The sequence below is a fragment of the Rhinoderma darwinii genome, chromosome 4, assembly GCF_050947455.1.
Source record: "Rhinoderma darwinii isolate aRhiDar2 chromosome 4, aRhiDar2.hap1, whole genome shotgun sequence".
NCBI classification, from domain to species: domain Eukaryota; kingdom Metazoa; phylum Chordata; class Amphibia; order Anura; family Rhinodermatidae; genus Rhinoderma; species Rhinoderma darwinii.
This window is the reverse complement of record NC_134690.1, coordinates 281,233,050-281,256,693: the sequence shown is the minus strand read 5'-3', so window position 1 is coordinate 281,256,693 and position 23,644 is coordinate 281,233,050. Positions and strand designations below refer to the sequence as shown.

The following is a 23,644-nucleotide window of genomic DNA, read 5'->3' as shown; positions in this document are numbered from 1 at the left end:
CTGACGAGTTACTGACCCGGTTATTCAAGGAAAATTCAGCAAGGGGAAGGAATGAGACCCAATCGAATTGACAGTCAGAGATGAAACACCTTAAATATTGTTCCAGGGATTGGTTGGTCCTTTCCGTTTGGCCATTAGTTTCGGGATGGAAGGCGGAGGAGAAGGACAGATCAATCTCCAACTTTTTACAAAAAGCTCTCCAAAATAAGGAAACAAATTGTACCCCTCTGTCAGAAACGATATTGACTGGCGCCCCATGGAGACGCAGGATGTGTTTCACAAACAAAGAAGCTAACGTCTTGGCGTTAGGTAGCTTCTTAAGGGGCACAAAGTGGCACATCTTGCTGAAGCGGTCGACTACCACCCACACCACCGACTTGCCCTGAGATGGAGGCAAATCGGTGATAAAATCCATGGAGATATGGGTCCAAGGTCTCTGGGGAATGGGCAAGGAACGTAGTAGGCCCGCAGGTCGGGACCTAGGGGTTTTGGACCTAGCGCAAACCTCACAAGCGGCGACGTAAGCCCTAACGTCTTTAGGCAACCCAGGCCACCAATAGTTTCTGGTAATGAGGTGTTTGGTGCCCAAGATGCCAGGATGACCAGATAGAGCGGAGTCATGGTTTTCCCTGAGTACCCTCAGCCGGTATTGCAGGGGAACAAACAGTTTGTCCCCAGGGACGTTCCCGGGAGCAGCACCCTGATCAGCCGCGATATCAGAAGCTAAATCAGAATCCGTGGCAGAGACGATTATACCAGGGGGTAAAATACAAGCAGGATCCTTCTCAGAAGGAGGATTGGCCATGAAACTACGTGACAGAGCATCAGCCTTAATATTCTTGGACCCAGCCCTATAGGTAACCAAGAAATTAAATCTGGTAAAGAATAGTGCCCACCGAGCTTGTCTAGGATTAAGTCTCCGGGCCGATTCTAGGAAAACCAGATTCTTGTGATCCGTAAGGACCGTTACCTGGTGTCTGGCCCCCTCCAGGAAGTGCCGCCACTCCTCAAAAGCCCATTTAATGGCTAGAAGTTCGCGGTTGCCAATATCATAGTTACTCTCCGTGGGCGAAAACTTCCTAGAGAAGTAAGCACAGGGGCGGAGATGGGTGAGGGAGCTGGTACCCTGGGACAAGACGGCCCCCACTCCCACCTCGGAAGCATCAACCTCCACAATAAATAGCTCCTCTTGGTTGGGCTGAATCAGCACGGGGGCCGAGATAAAGCACTTCTTGAGGGTCTCAAAGGCCTGGACGGCCTCAGGGGGCCAATGGAGGACATCAGCACCCTTGCGGGTAAGGTCCGTAAGAGGCTTAGCGACGACCGAGAAGTTGGCAATAAATCTCCTGTAATAGTTGGCGAACCCTAAAAAACACTGTAACGCCTTAAGGGAGGCAGGTTGGACCCATTCCGCCACAGCCTGAACCTTGGCAGGGTCCATGCGGAATTCATGAGGAGTGAGGATTTGCCCTAAAAATGGTATCTCCTGTACCCCAAAGACACATTTTTCAGTCTTAGCAAACAGATTATTCTCCCGAAGGACCTGGAGCACCTTCCTGACATGCTCCACGTGGGAGGACCAGTCCTTGGAAAACACCAGTATGTCATCAAGGTACACAACAAGAAAATTACCCAGGTACTCTCTCAGGATTTCATTAATAAAATTCTGGAAGACAGCAGGGGCATTACACAACCCAAAGGGCATGACCAGGTATTCGAAATGACCCTCGGGTGTGTTGAACGCAGTTTTCCACTCATCCCCCTCTTTGATGCGGATAAGGTTATATGCCCCCCGTAGATCGAACTTAGAAAACCATTGGGCTCCCTGAACCTGATTAAAAAGATCCGGAATCAAAGGAAGTGGGTACTGGTTCCTTACGGTGACCTTATTCAGGTTACGATAATCAATGCACGGCCTAAGACCACCATCCTTCTTCCCCACGAAGAAGAAGCCAGCACCTACAGGAGAAGTCGAGGGGCGAATGAAACCCTTGGCCAGGCATTCTTGGATATACACCCTCATGGCTTCACGTTCAGGACATGAAAGATTAAATATCCTACCCTTAGGAAGCTTGGCACCAGGCACCAAATCGATAGCGCAATCGTAATCTCTATGGGGGGGCAACACCTCGGAGGCCTCCTTAGAAAACACATCGGCGAAGTCCTGAACAAACTCAGGAAGCGTGTTTACCTCCTCCCGGGGAGAAATAGAGTTAACAGAAAGACATGACATAAGACATTCACTACCCCATTTGGTAAGATCCCCAGTATTCCAATCAAACGTGGGATTATGCAACTGCAACCAGGGAAGGCCTAAAACCAGATCAGACGATAATCCCTGCATCACCAGTACAGAGCACTGCTCCAAATGCATGGAGCCAACAAGGAGTTCAAAAACAGGAGTATGCTGAGTAAAATAACCATTAGCAAGGGGAGTGGAGTCGATTCCTACTACAGGGATAGGATAAGGTAAATCAATACAAGGCATCTTTAGAGACATAGCAAATTCCGCAGACATGATATTAGCAGATGAGCCAGAATCCACGAAAGCACTGCCCGTGGCAGACCGGCCAGCAAACGAGACCTGAAAGGGAAGCAAAATTTTATTGCGTTTCACATTAACGGGAAATACCTGTGCGCCCAAGTGACCTCCCCGATGATCACTTAGGCGCGGAAGTTTTCCGGCTTCTTATTCTTGCGCCTGGGACAGGTGTTCAGTAGATGCTTGTCGTCCCCACAGTAGAAGCAGAGACCATTCATTCTGCGAAACTCCCTACGTTGTCGAGGGGACATGGAGGCCCCGAGTTGCATAGGTACCTCCGAGTCCTCCGTGGAGGGGCGAGGAGACGGGACCTCGGGGGGGATCGCAGAAAAGTCAGAGGGGAGCACACTGAAGCGTTCTAGCTGACGTTCCCTGAGACGTCGGTCAAGTCGTACTGCTAGGGCCATAACCTGGTCAAGGGAGTCAGACGAGGGGTAGCTAACCAGCAGATCCTTCAGGGCGTCAGATAATCCTAACCTAAACTGGCACCTTAGGGCCGGATCGTTCCACTGAGAAGCTACGCACCACTTCCTAAAATCAGAACAGTATTCCTCAACCGGTCTCCTACCCTGACGTAAGGTCACCAGCTGACTCTCGGCTAAGGCAGTCCTGTCAGTCTCGTCGTAAATGAGTCCGAGGGCAGAGAAAAAACGATCAACAGAGGAAAGTTCAGGGGCGTCAGGAGCCAAGGAGAAGGCCCACTCTTGGGGCCCTTCCTGGAGTCGGGATATGATGATACCCACCCGCTGGTTCTCGGAACCTGAGGAGTGGGGCTTTAGGCGGAAATACAGTCTGCAACTCTCCCGGAAGGAGAGAAACGTCTTACGGTCCCCTGAGAACCGGTCAGGTAACTTGAGGTCGGGTTCTAGAGGTGAGGTGAGGGGTACTACTAAAGCAGCGTCACCCTGATTGACCCTTTGGGCCAGGGCCTGGACCTGTAGGGAGAGGCCCTGCATCTGCTGGGCCAGGGTCTCAAGGGGGTCCATGATAGCGTCAGCGTAGGAGAAATGGTAGACTAGGTAAGGGCTTGTAATTATGTAATGGCCGGAAGGAGGTGAAGGGGAAGTGAGCCCTAATCTACCCACCGCCCTGTCCCTGCCTACTTGCAACGACCCGCCCTAGGCGACGAGGTACAACTGAGTGGCGGTCCCTACGCTGTCTAAGTGCACAGGAAAACAAACAGGGAACATGCAAGGGAAGGGGCAGTAGCCACGGAACGCCACGAGGAAACGGAGCGGCGAACGGACAGTCAGGACCAGGACGAAGTGAGTACACCCAAGCGGACAAGGAGACAGAAGCAAGCCAGGGGCAAAGCAAAGCAGGTCAAGCAGAACTGCAGCAAGGCAGAAGCACGGCAGAAGCAGGCTGGAGCAAGCAGCAGTGGGGCCAGGAATCCAAAAGAATTACAAGCACTGAGGGAGAGAACAGGGCAGGTAATAAAGGACAGGGGGCGGAGCTAACTCCGACAGACCAGGCCGCGATAGGCTCTCCCACTCCTGAGCCTGCCACCCTGGTTGGTGGGAGATGGTGTCAGTCGAACAGGTCTGGCCTCAGGTGTGGATTGATTAATCCCAGGAGTATACCTAGATGAAGTACCTGGCAGATCCCTAACAAGGAGTCCAGTGGGCGGCCCTACTCAGTAGCAGACAGCTCTCATTGCATGTAAACATACAGAGAAGGCTGTCAATCACTGGACGCCTAAGCATGGAAAGAGCAGAGGCTTTTTTAACTATGTTGAGAAAAATTGTTAAATTGGACTCATTAATGTGAAACGTACACTTTAAATTCTCATCTGAAATCCTGACTGCATTGAAACTGATAGTTTCCCTTTCCCACGCTATCTTGTTTACATTGCCTAATGTTTGAGATAATACGTTTTAAATCATATTTCATACTTATACGTGTTATTTGAGAAGTATTCTCTATGTTACCTGAAGAATTTGTAGCTATTGATTGGAAAGAGGCCCTAAAGCCTGACATCTGCACAGAGGAGTCACTTCTGAATGCAATGCTAATAGTATTGGAAGATGAAGAATAAGTAGAGTTTGGAGAGGTGCAGAGAGTGATCAGCTCAGTAGAGTTTCCAGGAAGCCCATCATAGATTTTTACCCAATCGTAAATACAGCCAGATGTAGACTCTAGTCTGAAAATAACAAAAGACAAAAACATAACGGGTCTATTTCTGTTTTCGTATATTTGAGCAGTTTGTACAGATGGGACACATTTATAGAGAATACTAGGAAATATATGCTGTACACACACTTAACTATAAGGCTCTGCACACATTGGCATTTTCTTTCCATTATGTATATGTAATTTATGTTGTTTTTTTAACAGTAAGGACCGAGCAGCTTGCAGATCTAGTCAAAAACACATCAATCATGTTAGAGAACTGACAGACCCCATTATAAGTCAATAGAATCTGTCAGTATTCATTAGGATCTGTTTTAAATGGATCCATCATACTGGTCATGGTTCTGTGTGTGGAACAGGAGCAATGACGCTAGTGATTGTTAGGCCCAGTGCTGTCACGATTTCACAGTCAGCCCTGGCGATTGTGTTTCAAGAACAAGAAAGGTTAGTTTATTTGTGAATTAACTCATAAGAAATAGACCCTAGTGGCAAAAGATGCTTCAAATTCAACTTTGCTTGTCCTTCGGGGCCCAATATTGTGCTACTTCCCTGGGCCCATTAGAGGATCATCTGGTACTCTGGTGCGCCAATCTAACCCTGGCCATTGTCACGCTTCTGATTACGTGAGCACAGTGGCAGTGCCCATGCAATCAATGTGCAGTAATAGTATGGCGACTGTCCTCTGATAATTCCTGTCTGTGCCATACTATTGCTGGTCCTCAAGTGCTTCCAGAGTTTAGATTACTATAGTATGACATTATTGCTGTAAAGTGTCAGAAGATCATCCAGAGCTTGACAGATCCCAAGAAAACATGCACTGCTATTGTTTGGTTACACGGCAGCATTGGCTACCAGAGTTCCAATCTCCAAGGCATCATTTTATACATAGAATTAACTACAAATTGTAAATCACAAGGGTTATTTTATAGATAGATCCAGAATGAGGGTCTACGGCAATGTATTGTAATGTAATGTATATGACAGGACCAAAAAGTACCAATTATTCATCCAGCATTTTGCCAAAAGAAAAGCATAGGGATTAAATAGATTAAGTTTGCTACCCACTGTTGTAGTGCAGAGAGGCCATTTTGTTCTGCCTACTAAAAGATTTCACACTATCTTATACTACCAAGCAAAGAAGCCAAGCAATTCCACTTAATCAATGGATTACCATCATATAATCAACCCCAAGGGGGCTGCAACATTGGAAATAGGCATATTGGGTCTTTTTAGCCCATAGGAACCAATGAAAACAAAGCTGAGCTCTATGTGGTATGGTCTGTTAGATTGTATTAATAAATTACGCCCATTACTATGTTCCTCTAAAGTATTTACAATAGGAAGCATGAAGTATAATACATAATTACTTATAAAAATAAACTTACTCAAAGTGTGTGAATGAGAGCTTCACATGGTAACCTACTAAAGTCTGGATTTCCCATATACAATGAGCATTAGGTGGATACAAGCTGGGAAAGAAGGGGCTTGTTATGACCCCAGAAAACTGAGTTATTCGACCTCCACAATTCGTAAAAGTGGCATCTGGAATATTCAAAATGAAAATAATTAATGTCTCATAACTTAATTCCAAAATAAATATAAAAAATGTAATGAATAAAACACACCTGCTGACCAGTTGTTAACTGTGCTTCCAGGACCTGTTGCATTGAAAACAGATATGTTTAGGTGCAAATAATTAGAATATTCATGAACATTGACCATATAATAACTATTCTACAGTGCAAAAGCTAAGTACATTATGAGAAATTATAGCACCTGACGGCCATGCAAAATGCATTCATATCATGCAAGATGTCTAAAATTGGTGCATGTGGGTTCAGAGAGGTGTGCACTATGTTCACAGGATTTTAGTGTCAGGGAACTGGTCATTTTAGTTCTCTGTCACAGTCCAGGATTGGGCTGATAGCACTGCATGTAGGACCAAAAGAAGAGAGCACAGGAACCGTGTCGTTAGCCTGTTTAGTTTATTGGGGCCGGTGTTAGGGGAGCAAACTGAGCAATTGCCTAGGTCCCCCATCCCACAGGTAACCCCTGCCCAGGGGCGTTGCTGGTGTCTTAATAGATCAGGGGCATAAGCCCCGAGACATATATTTACCACTCCCCCTTCAAAAAATAAATAAATTTTTACATACATATCGGAGATAGCATATCTATAAGACTAAGGCTCCTATAGCTACACCGCTGGATAGAGTTGGATGCATTGTCTCAGCAGACAGTATCGCACATGATAGGCTTAGATACATGGCACAGCAGACAGTATCCCACATGATAGGCTTAAGGCTCATTCAGACAAGCGTGATTCTCGTCCGTGTGTTGTGCGTTGAAGCAATGGGGCTATTCACACATGCATGAGTATTCAGGCAGTGAGTGTCCGTTATGTGAAACTCACTGCATGTCCTATGTTGGTGTATTTCACGCACTTAGCCGCCCATTGAAGTCAATGGGTGCATGAAAACCACGGACAGCACACGGACGACATCCATGTGCTGTCCGTGTTTTACGCATCAATTACATTGAAAAAAAAAGAGCTTCCGAATGCATAAAAAACACATGCCACACGAGAAGCAGACTGATGCAAAATTAACGCATACGACCAGATTTATGCGCTTTTTTTATTCATGTAAATATGTCACGCTCATGTGTCACAACCCCCTGTATGGTTCCACACTCAGTCCCCCTGCCATACATATCCCTTGTAGACAGTGCCAGGCAGTCCCCTGTAGGTAGTCCCATATACCCACCTTGTCTCAGCAGACAGTATCACACATGATAGGCTAAGATACATGGCCCAGAAGACAGTATCACACATGATAGACTGAGATACAGTGCCCCAGCAGTCAGTATTACACATGATAGGCTTAGATATATGGCCCAGCAGACAGTATCACACATAATACTTAGATAAAGGGCCCCAGCAGTAAGTATCCTTGTACTAACATATGTTCACCCCCCAAAAAAATGTACATGTATATATGTGTGTGTGTGTATATCTATCTATCTATCTATCTATCTATCTATCTATCTATCTATCTATCTATCTATCTATCTATCTATCTATCTATCTATCTATATATATATATATATTTATATGAGACAGCAGCATATCTATAGCACTATGATCCTATAGCTATGGATAGGATTAGATACAGTGGCTCAGCAGACAGTATCACACATGATTGGATTAGATACAGTGGCTCAGCAGACAGTATCACACATGATAGGATTAGATATAGGGCCCAGTTCGCTGACATTGCGGCTCCAGCAGTGGACCCAGGAAAGGTAAGAATAATAATTTTTTGCTTTTTTATGTGTTACTAATTTTTGGTGTTTTTTTACAGGTTCGGATGTTGGACTACACCGGATTCAAGGATTACTTAGATGACAGCTTTTTTTTTATTCTCAATAAAATATATATTATTTATATGTCCTTGTATTTTTTTAAACGTTATTACTACCGCCTTTTTTAATAGCTGCTGGCTGATTGACAGTGTCCATTACTAAGGCGGGGCTCGGTGTTAGCCAGTGCAGAGGCTAACACAAACCCCCATTATTACCACGATACCCACCGCCACCAGGGGTACCGGGAAGAGCTGGGAACGATCCAGTACCCAACCATCTGTAGTGATGGTCTGGTACTGGGGCGGCCACAGGCTGTTATTATTAAGCTGGTAAAGGCCAAAAACAGTGACCCTTCCCACCCTGGTAATGCTAGGCTGCTGCTGCTATGTTGTATCTGGCTGGTTATGAAAAACGGGGGGGACTGCACAACGTTTATTCCATTTTTTTTTAAATGACATGGGGTCAAAATTACTGTGTTTACAGCTTACCAATTAAACAACATGCATAAATGATGATATTTTTTATTTTCAAACAAAAGTACTAAATATGAATCACCTGGTGTGGCCTGTGTATTTACATAAAAGAAAACTGTGCATATAAAACTTGTCAATGTTATTGAAGCTAATCTGGAACATTAGTAAACATCATAAAAAAGATATCCACCAAAATATATTTTCACAAATGTGAAGTTAATGCACAGAGATAGGGAAATGCCCTTATTTCAGTGCCGATTCTGCCAGAATTACAGCCGCAGGGTGTTGTAGATCCGCAGCCCTGTACTCATCTCTATGAAGGAAGAGAAAGTTGAACACAATCATCCCATCACATTCAGCATCCGGTCAACAGGAACAATACTTGACCCTTGAGTAGAAAAAAGGTAGATCCACTGTCTGGAATCTGTGGCCATACACATATGTATAGGTTTTGTATGTTTTACTACGTTTGCACAATAAAAAAACCTTTTAAACAAAAATAATAAATTTTTGCATAACCGTATTCCAAGAGCCGTAACTTTATTATTTTTCCGTTGATATTGCCATATGAGGGCTTGTTTTTTGCAGGAAAACATGTAGTTTTCATCGTTACTATTTTAGGGTGCATGGGTCTTATTGAATACATTTTATTATATTTTTTGGGTGGGGGAATGGAGAAAAACTGATTTTGCCGTTGTTTTTTGCACTTGTTTTGTACGGCGTTCACTATACAGTTGAAATAATGTGTTAACTTTATTCTTTGTGTTGTTACGATTGCAGCGATACCATATATATGTACTTTTCATGTTTTTTTTAAAACGTTTATTAAATAAAACCACTTTTTATGGAAAAAAAATGGTTCTATTTTATTATTACTGTTCACGTTTTTTCTATATATTTTCAAAAACTTTATTTGACTGTTTTTAGATATTTTTTTAAGTCCCACTTGGGGAATTCACCGTGCGATCTTCTCATCGCAGATATAATGCTTTGGTATACTAAGTATACCAAAGCATTATTGCCTGTCAGTGTAAAACTGACAGGCAATCTATAAAGCCGTGCCTCTGGAACGGCCTAATAGGCATACAGCCAGGGCAGACCTGGAGGTCTTTCTTAGACACCCGGCTTCCATGGCAACCCGTTAGGGGCCGGCGATCGCATTCACGGGCCGCCGATGGGTGGTAGAGGGAACTTTCTCCCTCTGTCAATAGATTTAAATGCTGCGGTCGCTATTGACCATGACATTTAATGGGTTAAACGGATGAGATTGACGGCTTGGACGTTGCAGCGGGAGCCTGCAATAAATAAATATGTTTAATAACAAAGGTGGATTGAGTTCCACAAATGTTTTTTTCAATTAAACACTGTTATATGTACTGGAGTACAAAAGGATACCATAAAAAATACATCTCGAAACATGAGAAAAAATAAGACTCCACGCAGCAATTTCAACGAAAAATGAAAACATTATGGCTCTCGCAAGGTGGTGAGATAAAAGCTTAAAACTATATAATTAGTTAGCTCCTTAAGGGTTAAGGTTAATATGTAGTTTACCATTTTACATATTCTGTGTTTAGCTGACAAGTGAAGAGTTTGATATTTGGTTTGTTTCCAATGAATATATTTCGATCTTACCTGTTGGGGGAGGTGCAGTTGAATGATGAGCACCTGAAAATCAAAATATGTTCATTATTAATATAGAAGTGCGGCAAGATTTGTTTCCACAGCTTTCCTCCAGTAGCAGAAGATGTGGTTTTCATCCATCGAGTCATAATGTTCATGGCAGCTATTGGAGGATGTGGCTACATGACACAATGTCACATGGATAAAGCATCAAACAGGCTACAGCAGCACCCGGGAGCACTGGAGACCAGCAGTGGAGGACAGGATAGTTCTTAGCAGGTTTCCCGCCATTTTGAAAAAACTTTGGTTTAAGCCGACAAACCCCCAGGGTTTGTTTTTTTCTGTTTGCATTATTTTGATAATATATATGTTATATATCAGTGTCCATTAACCCCTTCCCGACATCCGCCGTACATGTACGGCACTGTCGGGAGGTGCTTCCCGCAAAGCGCAGTACAGTTACGTCGCAGTGATGGTGCGGGCTCAGAAGCAGAGCCGGCACCATCACCGCGGGGTGACAGCTGTATTATACAGCTGGCACCCTCCTGTAACTGCCAGGACCGGAGCTATTCTCCGATCCGGCTGATTAACCCCTCAGATGATGCTCTCAATAGAGCGCAGCAATCGCTGGGTTGCTGTGGCAATCGGACGACAGAAAATGGCGTCCGAGTCTGCCTTGTACGGGAGCCGATGAAGACCCGCCTGCGGCGCGTCCTCATAGGCTTGCTGTCAGTGAATAACTGACAGCGCTAATACACTGCACTACGTATGTAGTGCAGTGTATTAGAGTAGCGATCGGGGCATCAGGCCCTCATGTCCCCTAGTGGGACAAGTCAAAAAAGTAAAAAAAAGTTAATAAAAATGTGGTAAAACAATAAAAACACACACATGTCAAATAAAAATAAAGCTAAACCGACTTTTTTCCCATATTAAGTCTTTTACTATGGGAAAAAACGTAAAAATTAAAAAAACTATACATAATTGGTATCGCCGCGTCCGTAACGACCCAAACTACAAAACTATTATGTAATTTATCCCGCACGGTGAACGCCGTAAAAAAAAACATGAAAAACAACGCCAGAATCTTTGTTTTTAGGTCACATTTCCTTCCAAAAAATGCTATAAAAAGTGATCAAAAAGTCACATTTACTCCAAAATAGTACTAATAAAAATGACAATCCGTCCCGCAAAAAATAATCCCTGACACCGCTTTGTGCACGCAAAAATAAAAAAGTTATGGGTCTTTGAATATGGCGACACAGAAAACAAATGATGTTATAAAAAAAGTGATTTTATTGTGCAAAAGCCGCAATACATTAAAAAAAACTATACATAATTGGTATCGCCGCGTACGTAACGACCCAAACTACAAAACAATGATGTAATTTATCCCGCACGGTGAACGCCGTAAAAAAAAACAAACATGAAAAACAACGCCAGAATCTTTGTTTTTAGGTCACATTTCATTCCAAAAAATGCTATAAAAAGTGATCAAAAAGTCACATTTACTCCAAAATAGTACTAATAAAAACGACAATCCATCCCGCAAAAAATAATCCCTGACACTGCTTTGTGCACGCAAAAATAAAAAAGTTATGGGTCTTTGAATATGGCGACACAGAAAACAAATGATTTTATAAAAAAAGTGATTTTATTGTACAAAAGCCGCAATACATTAAAAAAACTATACATAATTGGTATCGCCGCGTACGTAACGACCCAAACTACAAAACAATGATGTAATTTATCCCGCACGGTGAACGCCGTAAAAAAAAAAAAACATGAAAAACAACGCCAGAATCTTTGTTTTTAGGTCACATTTCATTCCAAAAAATGCTATAAAAAGTGATCAAAAAGTCACATTTACTCCAAAATAGTACTAATAGGGGGGGCGGAGTTACCGCGCATTGTGATGGACGCTTAACTTGAGAGCTCCTCACTTCACCTCCAGAAACAACAGCTTTTAAGCGGTTTACAGCGACAAAAACAACGACAAAATGGTGAGAACCTCTAAAGATAAATACAAAGACTCTCCTGGTCTGACAAAACAGGGGAAACAACAACCTGAAATGGACAAATTTCTGAGGAAAAAACTCACGTCCCCGGCAAAAATGGCGCTGGAACGCCAAGCAGAAGAGGCCGGAGATGACCACACCGATGGAGAAAGTTCAACAACATACTCGGATACGGCAAGGAGCAGAGATACATTATCGAGATCATATTTTAAGAAAGCCCTGACACAGGCGGTCTCACCGATAATGCAGGAGTTAGCGGATATAAAAAACGACATCAGACAAATTGGACACAGAGTAGATGCGTTGGAAGAAGCCCAGTCCTCCATCTTGGAGCACAGTGCTGCGATTAATACGACGCTTGCATCACATCAACTCCACATTAATAATACTCACCTGATGATAGAGGATCAAGAAAACCGCAGCAGAAGACGGAATATAAGAATAAGAGGCCTCTCCGAACTGACAACAGGAGAAGAGCTGCAACAGGTGACAAACCAAATATTTGTGGAACTAGTGGGGCAAGAGAGAGCCGCTACAATGGTGATAGAGCGGGTGCATAGAGCTCTTAGACCAAAGCCTGCGTTGCATGAACCTCCGAGAGATATAATTTGTGGACTGTTGAGTTTTGTGGATACGGCATGTTTGTTGAAAGCAGCGAGAGAAAAAGGAGACTTTCAATTCGAAGAGTCCAAACTATTATTTTTTCAAGACCTTGCCCCTAGTACCCTTGCAAAGAGGAGAATCTTGAAACCTGTCACGGATAAATTGAGAGCTAATAAATTACCAGTGAGATGGCTATATCCGTTCGGATTGGCAACCATAAAAGATGGATGGCAAATCTCCATTCGAGCTCCAGAAGATTTACCGAAATTCTGGGAGAAGACAGAAATACAACCAATTGAAATCCCGTCCTGGCTACCGGCACAGCTAGATACAAATTTTCCGGTACTACCGACACAAGAGGAATGGCAGAGAGCTTCTAGATTGAAGTCACCAAGAAACAAGAAACAACAAACGACCGACTTCAGGCCTCGAGACACTTGAACTGGACAGAAGGACGTTTTGTGATAATATATTTTTTCTCATTTCTACAGATAGCGGTGAAATTAGAAGATTGCGTGAGTGATGTAAAGCATATGTTTTAACTAATATCTCATCCATACACATAATTTTATTTCATTACATATTATTTTCTGATTACGCTATTCTATTTTACTGTATGCTGAAGAGTTAACTTTTCACAGTAAATATATGTAGATGAGAAAATGTAAAATGGCCGCTCTAAGTAATTCCTGTAGAAAATAAGTTTGCATTCAGTTTAGCTTAAACAGAGGAGAAGCTGTTCTTTACCGCAAAGATTATTTAATTTGCTACTAAAGTTTCTGGAGGGGGAACTTATACCTGGTGGCGCTACGCTTACCCCCCCCCCTCTTGTCTTTCCTCACTTTCTTACTGTTCTAGTGGGAAAAGGCAAATGGCGACCAGGGAGAAGTTCTATCTCTATATGGTCATCAAAATATGTTTAATTCTGTGTCTTGACATATCGCTAAACTTAGTTATACAAAAAGAGCAAGATATAGAAGAAGAGTTTGAAAATGCATTTGTACATGAGTTGTTAAGTTTATACTGTGATCGTGCTTGGATAATACTGCGCCTGTCTCACAATGAGGTAGATAGATGGCTTCGTGCAAAATAATATCATTTAATGTTAAAGGATTGAATATTCCGCAAAAAAGAAGCCAGATATTCAACTTAATGAGACGGGAAGACGCCGATTTGGTCTACTTGCAGGAAACACACTTTAAAACAAACAAGATCCCTTCAATATATACTAAAACTTATGATAAATGGTATCATTGCACCCATAGTGCGGCCTCGAGAGGTGTTTCAATTGGCATACGGAATAATATACCATTTACCTTTGAAACCTCGCAAGTAGACCCATTAGGTAGATATATCTTCATAAAAGGTTCTATTTCCGGTAGGAAAGTAACGCTAGTAAACCTCTATGCGCCGAACGTGAGACAGGCGCAGTGGTTGCTGAAAGTAATGCGATTATTGCAACCCTTTTTTGAGGGCCTAGTGGTATTAGGGGGAGACTTTAATCTGACTTTAGACCCGCTTATGGATTCCTCTTCAAAAGTTTCACCTGTTGCCCACAGAAACCTTAGACGTCTTAAAGTCATGCTAAACAAATTCCAACTAATAGATATATGGAGACTTCAACACCCATCTATGAGAGATTACACCTTCTACTCTAACCCACACGACTCGTACCATCGATTGGATTATTTGTTTTTATCTAAACAGTATTTGCCCCAAATATGTTCTTCCACAATTGGGAATATTACCATTTCCGATCATGCCCCAATCTCAGTTAAAATAACTTTGACAGAATTACCTGCCAAGGAGTGGAATTGGAGATTAAACGATACATTATTAGAAAGTAATACAGATGTAGCCTCAATTGAAAGTAAATTGACAGAATTCTTTGCATTTAACGATGACCCTCTCATATCTAGACCTGTATTATGGGAGACACATAAGGCGTTTGTGAGAGGAGAATTAATAGCTTTGGGCTCGCGTGTAAAGAGACAGAGATCTCAACTCATAAACGAGGTGTTAAACCAAATCTCCTATTTAGAAGCAGTACATAAGAAATCGCAACTGCAAGCTAATCAGATAGAACTACAGAACCTCAGACAAAAATTGAAGAATATATTGAATGTAAGAGCAGCGAAATCCCTTCAGTTACTTAAATATAAAACATATGCCCACGGGGATAAGGGGAATAAAATGATGTCAAATCTTATTAAACAGCAAAGAGGGAAAACTTTTATATCAACTATTCGAGACACCGTAAATAAGAAAGTCACGAAGACAGCCCAAATAGCTCAAGAATTTCGGAACTATTATGAGGGGCTATATAACCTAGATACAAGTGATCAAAATAAAGAAGTTTCTCGGGCTAATTTGGTAGAGAATTTTTTGAAATCGATTGAGACCCCTTCCTTGACAGAAGAGGAAAAATCCTCGTTAATCGCCCCATTCACTTTAGAGGAAATAGAAAAAAGCCTGAGCTCAATACCAAATGGGAAAAGCCCTGGACCAGACGGTCTTCCGATTATCTACTTTAAAAAGTTTAAACAAACCCTATTACCTTATTTCGTGTCGGTATGTAATGATGTTTTGAAAGGTACACATTTCCCAATGCAAACATTAGCAGCAAACATCACAATAATCCCTAAGGAGGGGAGGGACCTGGAAAGATGCGGTAACTACAGACCCATTTCACTACTAAATGCGGATTTAAAATGGTGGGCAAAAATATTAGCGACAAGAATTAGTTCCTTTCTGGCCAAATTGATAGGAGTGGAACAAGTGGGATTTGTGCCTGGACGAGAGGGGAAGTTTAACACCACTAGAACCATTCAAGCCCTGTTCTATGCAAAACAACATAAGATTCCTCTGATGCTTCTTGGTACAGATGCAGAAAAAGCATTTGACCGGATCGACTGGCTTTACTTAAAAGCGGTTCTGCATAAATTTGACTTCCCGCAACAATTCATTGACGCAATTTTCTCCTTATATAAGAACCCCTCAGCAAGAATACAAGTGAACGGCGTCTTTTCAGCTCCCTTCCCTATTGGAAACGGAACACGTCAGGGATGCCCCTTATCCCCTACCTTGTTCATACTAGTAATGGAAACTTTGTTATTAAAGATAAGACAATCTCCCAAAATTAAAGGACTCCAGGTAGGGAATTTTGAACATAAAACAGCTGCCTTTGCTGACGATTTGCTAATTTATATAACCAACCCCTTAGAAGCGCTTCCAAACATTTTACAGATCTTTGAAGAATTCGGCCAAGTATCTAACTTTAAAATTAATTATGACAAATCAGAAGCACTTAATGTATCACTGCCACATAATCTGTTCCTAGCTGTCAGTACACAGTCTCCCTTTAAATGGCCAAAGTCTGAACTAAAATATTTAGGTTTAAAAATTACAGCGAACCCAAACATGCTGTTTGATAGAAATTATAATCCGATATACTACAAAATAAAAAAGTTTTTAGCAAAACTGAAAATACCATTTATGACAATGCTAGGTAGAAAAAACCTGATTACAGCCTTTGTCATACCTCAAATTCTTTACATCTTACAATCATTACCCATTGATATACCAACGTATTACTTCTCTAGATTCAAAAGGTTACTCATGGAGTTTTTATGGAATAAAAAACGTCCTAGAATTGCATACGCACAATTAATGAGGAGAAAGGGAGAAGGGGGGTTGTCATTCCCAGATCTAAATACCTATTATAGAGCTATACAATTAGGGAGATGGACACAGTTAACAAACAACAATATTTCATTGCCACATGTTGATATAGAAAGGTACTCATTAGGTAATAGCATGGTATCTTATTTGTGGGTACAGTCACAATTGCCCCCCAGAACAGTGATTCAGAGTGACATGACTAGGGGACTAATTAAGACATGTCAAACCTCCTCGGCTTTACATTTACAGGATAATATGTACTCAACTCTGATGCCTCTATCCATAGCAACATGTGTAGTTGATAAGAATTGTACTCAGATTCCAGAGACATGGTCACAGCTGCACTCCATAAAAATAGCGAGGCTCTTCGAAAAAACTGAGCTACCATCTTTGAAGCAATTGCACAGAGAACTACACATACCGCAACCCAACGATATACAAACACTGGACTTTACACACACATGTCAGAAGTTGAAGTCGTTAGCAAAAGAGAGAAAATCAGAGCCGACTTGGTTAGAAAACTATACACTATTTCCTACAACTCCCAAAAAATCTATTTCCAAGATATATAAAGAATTAATAAATAGTATGTCAAATAGTGTCCCGAGTTATGTGTATGCTTGGGAGAAAGAATTTGGCTGCAGATTCTCTGAAAAAGAGAGATCTATTATAATGAGACACTCCCATGGTTTTTCGAGATGTATGAGAGTACAGGAAAACTCATATAAAATACTCACACGTTGGTACAGAACACCTGAATTCTTGCATAACATATCAGTTTTACCAGTGAACACGTGCTGGAGATGTGATAAAGAAGTAGGTAATATGTCACATATTTGGTGGTTTTGCGCGAAAATTCAGGATTTCTGGAAAGAAGTGGAAACTTTGATTGGAGATGTGTGTTCAGTCTCGATAAGTCTCACAAAAGAATTAGTGTTGCTTTGGTTGCCTATTAAAGATTTTTCTCCTTCAACTAAAAATCTACCCACTTATATAATATCTGCAGCAAAGCTACTGATCCCAGCTCAATGGAAAAAGGCATTCCCTCCTACTAGAGCGCAACTTATGGCTAAAGTACATCAGATCTGCAGGTTGGAAGAACTAGCTGCGTGGGAAAACAAAAATAGAAGCTCTTTCTTAAATATATGGCAGCCCTGGATAAACTATAGAGATAAATTATAGAAAGAAAGTTGAGAAATATAGAAGGGACACAGAGATGCAAACAGTCAGTAAAGTCAGAAGATTTCATAAGTTACAAAAAAGATACATAGACAGAAAATAGGAAATGGATATCTATCTACTTATTAACATTGCAATAACATTGCAATCCGGGTCTTTAAACAAATGATAACTACAGTTTATATCTGAGATACGATCACAGTGGTTCACATGTTCTTTTACTGTTTGTATATCTGTTAATTATTTGTTCTGAAAACCAGTAGACACACGCATGGTTAATGAAAAGAAGCACATTATGAACAGTTGATATAGTATGTAAATTTGCATGGTATGAATAGATGTGATGGTCCACTGATAAACAGTGTTAATGTACTATGAAACACAAGAAAGTATGTAAAAACGAATGTGTTTTAAAATGCTATGTACGTCTACTTTCAATAAAAAGAGTTTATACAAAATAGTACTAATAAAAACGACAATCCGTCCCGCAAAAAATAATCCCTGACACCGCTTTGTGCACGCAAATATAAAAAAGTTATGGGTCTTAGAATATGGCGACACAGAAAACAAATGATTTTATAAAAAAAGTGATTTTATTGTGCAAAAGCCGCAATACATTAAAAAAACTATATAAATTTGGTATCGCTGTAATCGTATCGACCTGCAGAATAAAGCTAACATGTAATTTAGGGCGCACTGTAGATGCCGAAAAAAAAACCAATAGAAAACTATTCCAGAATTGCTTGTTTTTGGTAACTTCCTTTACCAAAAAATGAAATAAAAAGTGATTAAAAAGTCGTATGTATTCTAAAATGGTACCAATAAAATCTACAGCCCGTCTTGCAAAAAACAAGCCCACACACCGCTCAATCAACTGAAAAACAAAAAAGTTACGGCACTAGTAATGCGGTGATGAAAAAACATCTCAATGCCCAGGCCGGAGGGGAACATTCCTTCAGTTTCAGGGCCCTAGTATTTAGGAACTAGGAAAGGGAATGGACATAGCACATCCGCTGGAAGCGAGGGCGCCCGTATAATACCAGCGCAAAACTTTCCCAGTAATATTTTCCAAACTACGAAGGAGAAAATGTCCCCAAAAGGTGCAGAGCGTTACAAAAGGGGGATAAGAAAGAAAACCGTTTATCAGTGTGACACCGGCCTGTGCATAACGGATCACTTCACAGCGTAACACACATTTATGGATAATTGTATTATTTACCCATTATTATGCCCTCTTATTATGCCCTGATGTTCTCCGCACAGATTACATATGCCACCACATTATAAACGGAAATACCAGCAAAACCCCAAACAGAACTATTACCAAGCAAAATCCATGCTCAAAATGGCGGTCTTTTCCTTCTTAGCCCTACAGTGTGCCCAAACAGCAATTTATGGCCACAAGTAAGGCATTACCATACCCGGGAGAACCCGCTTAACAATTTATGGGGTAAGATTCTCTAGGGGCACAACATCTTGTGCAGTGAATGGGCAGATCAGTGGAAAAATTGAAATTTTCACTTTGCACCATCCACTGCGTATTCATTTCTGAAAAACACCTGTGGAGTCTAAATTCTCACTACACCCCTTGATAAATGCCTTTCGGGGTGTAGTTTCTAAAACGGGGTCACTTTTGTTTGGTACATCAGTGGTTTTGCAAATGCAACATGGCGTCCGCAAACCATTCCAGCAAAATCTACGCTCCAAAAGATAAATACCGCTCCTTTTCTACTGAATGCTCCCATATACGTAAACAGCTGATTATAACCACATATGGGGTGTTACTGTTCTCGGGAGAAATTACTTTACAAATGTTGGGGTGCTTTTTCTTCTCTATTCCTTGTAAAAATGAAAAATGTTGATCTAAAACTACATCTTGTTGGAAAAAAAAAATATTTTTCATTTTCATGGCTTAATTCTAATTAATTCAGCAAAAAACTTTTGGGATCAAAATTTTCACTATAACCGTAGATGATTCCTCAGGGGGTGCAGTTTCCCAAATGGAGTCACTTTTGGGGTGTTTCCACTGTACTAGTACTACAGGGGCTCAGCAAATGTTGCTAGTTCCATTCTGAGCCCTACCGTGTGTCCAAATAGATGTTTGTGACCACATGTGGGGTATTGTTTTACCCGGGAGAAGTTGCTTTACAAATTTTGTGGTGCTTTTTCTCCTTCAGTCCTTGTGGAAATGAAAAAAAAATACCTAAACCTACATTTTCTTTGAAAAAATGTAGATTTTCATTTTTACGGCCTACTTCCAATAAGTTCTGTAAAACACCTGTGGGGTCAAACTGCTCACTATACTCCTAGATAATTTCCTCATGGGGTGTAATTTCCAAAATGGCATCACTTGTTGGGGGTTTCCACTGTTTTGTCCCCTCAGGGGATTTGCAAATGTGACATGGCCTCCGCAAACCATTCCTGCTAAATTTGAGTTCCAAAAGCCAAATGGCGCTCTTTCCCTTCTCAGCCTCGCCGTGTGTCCAAACAGCCATTTATGACCACATGTGGGGTATTGTTTTACTCGGGAGAAATTTCTTTACAAATGTTATGGTGCTTTTTCTCCTTCAGTTCTTGTGGAAATGAAAAAAAAAATACCTAAACCTACATTTTCTTTGAAAAAATTTAGATTTTCATTTTTACGGCCTACTTCCAATAAGTTCTGTAAAACACCTGTGGTGTCAAACTGCTCACTATACCCCTAGATAATTTCCTCATGGGGTGTAGTTTCCAAAATGGGGTCACTTGTTGGGGGTTTCCACTGTTTTGTCCCCTCAGGGGCTTTGCAAATGTGGCATGGCCTCCGCAAACCATTCCTGCTAAATTTGAGTTCCAAAAGCCAAATGGCGCTCTTTCCCTTCTCAGCCTCGCCGTGTGTCCAAACAGCCATTTATGACCACATGTGGGGTATTGTTTTACTCGGGAGAAATTTCTTTACAAATGTTATGGTGCTTTTTCTCCTTCAGTTCTTGTGGAAATGAAAAAAAAAATACCTAAACCTACATTTTCTTTGAAAAAATTTAGATTTTCATTTTTACGGCCTACTTCCAATAAGTTCTGTAAAACACCTGTGGTGTCAAACTGCTCACTATACCCCTAGATAATTTCCTCATGGGGTGTAGTTTCCAAAATGGGGTCACTTGTTGGGGGTTTCCACTGTTTTGTCCCCTCAGGGGCTTTGCAAATGTGGCATGGCCTCCGCAAACCATTCCTGCTAAATTTGAGTTCCAAAAGCCAAATGGCGCTCTTTCCCTTCTCAGCCTCGCCGTGTGTCCAAACAGCCGTTTATGACCACATGTGGGGTATTGTTTTACTCGGTAGAAATTTCTTTACAAATGTTATGGTGCTTTTTCTCCTTCATTCCTTGTGGAAATGAAAAAAAAATACCTAAACCTACATTTTCTTTGAAAAAATGTAGATTTTCATTTTTACGGCCTACTTCCAATAAGTTCTGTAAAACACCTGTGGGATCAAACTGCTCACTATACCCCTAGATAATTTCCTCATGGGGTGTAGTTTCCAAAATGGGGTCACTTGTTGGGGGTTTCCACTGTTTTGTCCCCTCAGGGGCTTTGCAAATTTGACATGGCCTCCGCAAACCATTCCTTCTAAATTTGAATTCCAAAAGCCAAATGGCGCTCTTTCTTTTCTCAGCCTCGCCGTGTGTCCAAACAGCCGTTTATGACCACATGTGGTGTACTGTTTTACTCGGGAGAAATTTCTTTACAAATTTTATGGTGCTTTTTCTCCTTTAGTCCTTGTGGAAATGAAAAAAAATTAGCTAAACCTACATTTTATTTGAAAAAATTTAGATTTTCATTTTCACAGCCTACTTCCAAAAATTTCTGCAAGAAACCTGTGGGGTCAAAATGCTCACTATACACCTAGATAATTTCCTCAAGGGGTATAATTTACAAAATGGGGTCACTTGTTGGGGGTTTCCACTGTTTTGTCCCCTCGGGGGCCTTGCAAATGCGACATGGCCTCCGCAAACCATTCCTGCTAAATTTGAGCTCCAAGAGCCAAATGGCGCTCTTTCCATTCTAAGCCCTGCCGTGTGTCCAAACAACCGTTTATTACCACATGTGGGGTATTGTTTTACTCGGGAGAAATTGCTCTACAAATATTGTGATGCTTTTTCTACTTTAGTTCTTTTGGAAATGAAAAAAAATTAGCTAAACCTACATTTTATTTGAAAAAATGTAGATTTTCATTTTCATGGCCTAGTTCCAAAATTTTTTGCAAAAAAAACTGGCTGGTCAAAATGCTTGCTACACCCCTAAATAAATTCCTCGAGGGGTGTAGTTTCCCAAATGAGGTCACTTTTGGGGGGTTTCCACTGTTTTAGTTCCACAAGACCTGTTCAAATCTGACATGGTGCCTAAAATATATTCTAATAAAAAGGAGGCCCAAAATCCACCAGGTGCTCCTTTGCTTCTGAGGCTGGTGCTTCAGTCCAGTAGCACACTAAAGCCACATGTGGGATATTTCATAAAACTGCTGAACCTGGGCAATAAATATTGAGTTGCATTTCTTGGGTAAAACCTTCTGTGGTACAAAAAAAATGGATTCCAAATTAATTTCTGGAAAAAAATAATGAACTTTGTAAATTTCACCTCTACTTTGCCTTAATTCCTGTGCAATGTCTAAAGGGTTAAGAAACTTTCTAAATCTTGTTTTGAATACTTTGAGGGGTGCAGTTTTTAAAATGGGTTGACTTATTGGCGGTTTCTAATATCTAAGGACCTCAAAGCCACTTCACAACTGAACTGGCCCCTGTAAAAATAGCATTTTGAAATTTTCCTGAAAATGTGAGAAATTGCTGCTAAAGTTCTAAGCCTTGTAACGTCCTAGAAAAATAAAATGATGTTCAAAAAACGATGCCAATCTAAAGTAGACATATGGGGGATGTTAGTTAGCAATATTTTTGTGTGGTATAACTGCCTGTCTTACAAGCAGATACATTTAAATTGAGAAAAATGCAAATTTTTGCAATTTTTCGCTAAATTTTGGTGTTTTTCACAATTAAATACTAAATTTTGCCAGTAACATAAAGTCCAATGTGTCACGAGAAAACAATCTCAGAATCGCTTGGATAGGTAAAAGCATTCCGGAGTTATTACCACATAAAGTGAAACATGTCAGATTTGAAAAATGAGGCTCTGTCAGGAAGGTCAAAAGTGGCCAAAGAGGGAAGGGGTTAAAAATATAAACGAAAAAATAAAAATGTATGGCTCTCGTAAGGTCGTGGGATAAAAGCTTAAAAATACATAATTAGTTAGCTCCTTAAGGGGTTAAGGTTAGTATGTAGTTTACCATTTTACATATTATGTGTTTAGCTGACAAGTGAAGAGTTTGATATTTGGTTCATTTCCAATGAATATATTTCGATCTTACCTGTTGGGGGAGGTGCAGTTGAATTATTAGAACCTGAAAATCAAAATATGTTCATTATTAATATAGAAGTGCGGCAAGATTTGTTTCCATAGCTTTCCTCCTGTAGCAGAAGATGTGGTTTTCATCCATAGAAATATAATGTTCATGGCGGCTATTGGAGGATGTGGCTACATGACACAATGTCACATGGATAAAGCGTCAAACAGGCTACAGCAGCACCCGGGAGCACTGGAGACCAGCAGTGGAGGACAGGATAGTTCTTAGCAGGTTCGCCGCCATTTTGAAAAAATGTGGTTTAAGCCAGACATACCCCCAGGGTTTTTTCTGTTTCATCTATTTGTATAATTTGTTTGCTATATATCAGTGTCAAATTATTCTAACACACAAACAGTGTCAATCAAAAGTCATACTATGCCTGTGAGGGTCCATAAACTGGTACCCCTGTTAAGAATTATGTGGTCCCTTTTGTGGTTTCTTTAGCTTTAGAGTGGCCCCATTCCTTATATGTAATATATGTGATTACACAGAAAACTTCTGCAAAGCGAGCTCCTTCTAGATTCAGTCAGGAAAAGCATGTTTATATGGTTGCATGAACTCTATAATGTAAAGGGGTTATCCATGATTATAAAATTGATGGC

The 23,644-nt window shown here is 41.1% G+C and overlaps 1 protein-coding gene across 1 annotated transcript in view; it reads right to left on the bottom strand.

The window, feature by feature from the left end:
• Window positions 1-23,644, bottom strand: part of LOC142760534 (scavenger receptor cysteine-rich domain-containing protein DMBT1-like) — an 88,212-nt gene that overhangs the window by 48,260 nt on the left and 16,308 nt on the right. The window contains exons 7-11 of the mRNA XM_075863728.1: window positions 23,007-23,039; window positions 10,144-10,176; window positions 6,301-6,333; window positions 6,061-6,217; window positions 4,474-4,685 (exon numbers count right to left, since the gene is read on the bottom strand). Coding sequence (XP_075719843.1) covers window positions 4,474-4,685; window positions 6,061-6,217; window positions 6,301-6,333; window positions 10,144-10,176; window positions 23,007-23,039 — 468 coding nt within the window. The remainder of the gene's footprint in view (window positions 1-4,473; window positions 4,686-6,060; window positions 6,218-6,300; window positions 6,334-10,143; window positions 10,177-23,006; window positions 23,040-23,644) is intronic.